Source organism: Echinops telfairi, unplaced genomic scaffold, assembly GCF_000313985.2.
Source record: "Echinops telfairi isolate 266 unplaced genomic scaffold, ASM31398v2 ScPeMD7_7424;HRSCAF=8462, whole genome shotgun sequence".
Taxonomy (NCBI): Eukaryota; Metazoa; Chordata; class Mammalia; order Afrosoricida; family Tenrecidae; genus Echinops; species Echinops telfairi.
The window spans coordinates 8,885,881-8,887,516 of NW_022111324.1; the positions used below are offsets into that span (position 1 = coordinate 8,885,881).

Consider the following 1,636-nt stretch of genomic DNA (forward strand, 5'->3'; position numbering starts at 1 on the left):
AAGGACCAGGAAGAGCGGTCTGATGATCTGCTTCCAAAATGCAGCCAGTGGAAACCCTATAAACCACAATCTTCTGAAATGCACCTAATCATGGGGGTGGTATAGGACCAAGCAGTGTTTAGATCACTTCTTTATGGGGTCTCCATGAGTTGGGGGCCAATTCAACAATAGCTAACAACACAGAGTACTTACTCCGTGCCAGGTGCTAGTGTAAATGCTCAAATCCTGCTTGTGGGATTGCATTGAACAAACAAGACACTCCTTGATTGCCTCTCTATTGTTCCCCTGGGGAAAACTGGTGCACTGGACTCTAGGATGGAGACCAGATGCCTCAGCCTCTGGAGAAGAGAGACTTTCTGAAGCAAGCCTTCTCCTCCCCCCCTCCCCATTTAGGTGTCCTTACTTGTGGAGACATTGCTGGTGGGATTACAGAATTGTGTAACCACTCAAGAAAGCAGTATGTCACTTCTTTAAAAAATTTTGAGTATGAATACCATATGATTCTGCCATCTCTGATAAGTATGCACCCTAAAGAAATCAAAACCAACATATGATCAGATATACACACACTCGTTAGTTGCAGCACTATCTACAACAGCCAAAGACGGAAACAACTGAAAAGCCTGTCTGTGGAGGAATGGATAAACAAACTCTGGTGTGGCCACACAATAGAATTTTTTTTAACAGTGCCGCCTGGGTTTATTTGTACAACCAACAACACAAGAAGACACCAGCGCCATGCAGGCAGCAGCCCAGGGCTCACACCAGTCCCTCTCGCCCTCACACAGAGAACTCTGCTTTGTGGGAGTCTGAGCACCTTTGGGAGCTTGAGCTGGGGCTGGGGCGCCTTTGGGAACTTTTGCTGGAGTCGTGGCCTTGGCTGGAGCGTCAGCCTTGCTTTGTGCCTTGGCCTTGGGCCGGCAGAGCCTCAGACCCTTGGCAATACGTGCCTGAGCTCGCTTGCCAAGCTTGGGGTGGGCCATGTAGGCCAGTCGGCTGAGCTTGCGGTTGATGCCCATTGGGATCTTGGCCTTGACCTTGGTGGGCTTCACAAGATCCTTGGTGGCCTCAGCGCAAGCAGTCGCAGCCTTGGCGTTGTTGGCCTGCAGTTTCTTCAGGCCCTTCTTGCTGTGCTTCTTGGCGAAGCACATGTTCCTCAGGAACTTGGGGTCCACCCCCTTAAGAGATTCGTATTGTTGTGACCAGGGTTTTTTGATGCTGTTTCTGTGCCATTTCCGGGATTGGTTGTGCATGGTGTGGTTCTTGGACTTGGCCATGTCTGCACCGACACCTGCAGCTCCTGGAGCGCCAGGGACTGGAAGAGAGAGCCACACAATAGAATATTATACGTGTCTAAAAAACAATAATGATGCCATCAAACACTTCATGGATGAATTTGAAACACTATGCTCAGCAAAGTCAATCAATCTCATAAAGACAAATATTACATGACACCGCTGTTATCTAAGAAACATGGCTTTAACACCATATGAAGCAGACTTTGAAGGCTATGTTGGGGGATGGGGGCAAAGATGGGGAGGGACAGAGGGAAGGGCATGGGGGAGATAGGCCTGCATATACAGGGGCTTATTGGGGGTATACAGATATTGTCCTGATGAGCTGGGTGGTACAACAA

General features: G+C 49.0%; 1 protein-coding gene across 1 annotated transcript; it reads right to left on the reverse strand.

Annotated features, from left to right (window-relative positions):
• Positions 1-680: 680 nt before the first annotated feature.
• On the reverse strand, positions 681-1,277 carry LOC101650551 (60S ribosomal protein L29-like). Its single transcript, XM_013005703.1, has one exon. The coding sequence runs from the start codon at positions 1,275-1,277 to the stop codon at positions 681-683; it is 597 nt and encodes a 198-aa protein (XP_012861157.1).
• Positions 1,278-1,636: the final 359 nt, after the last annotated feature.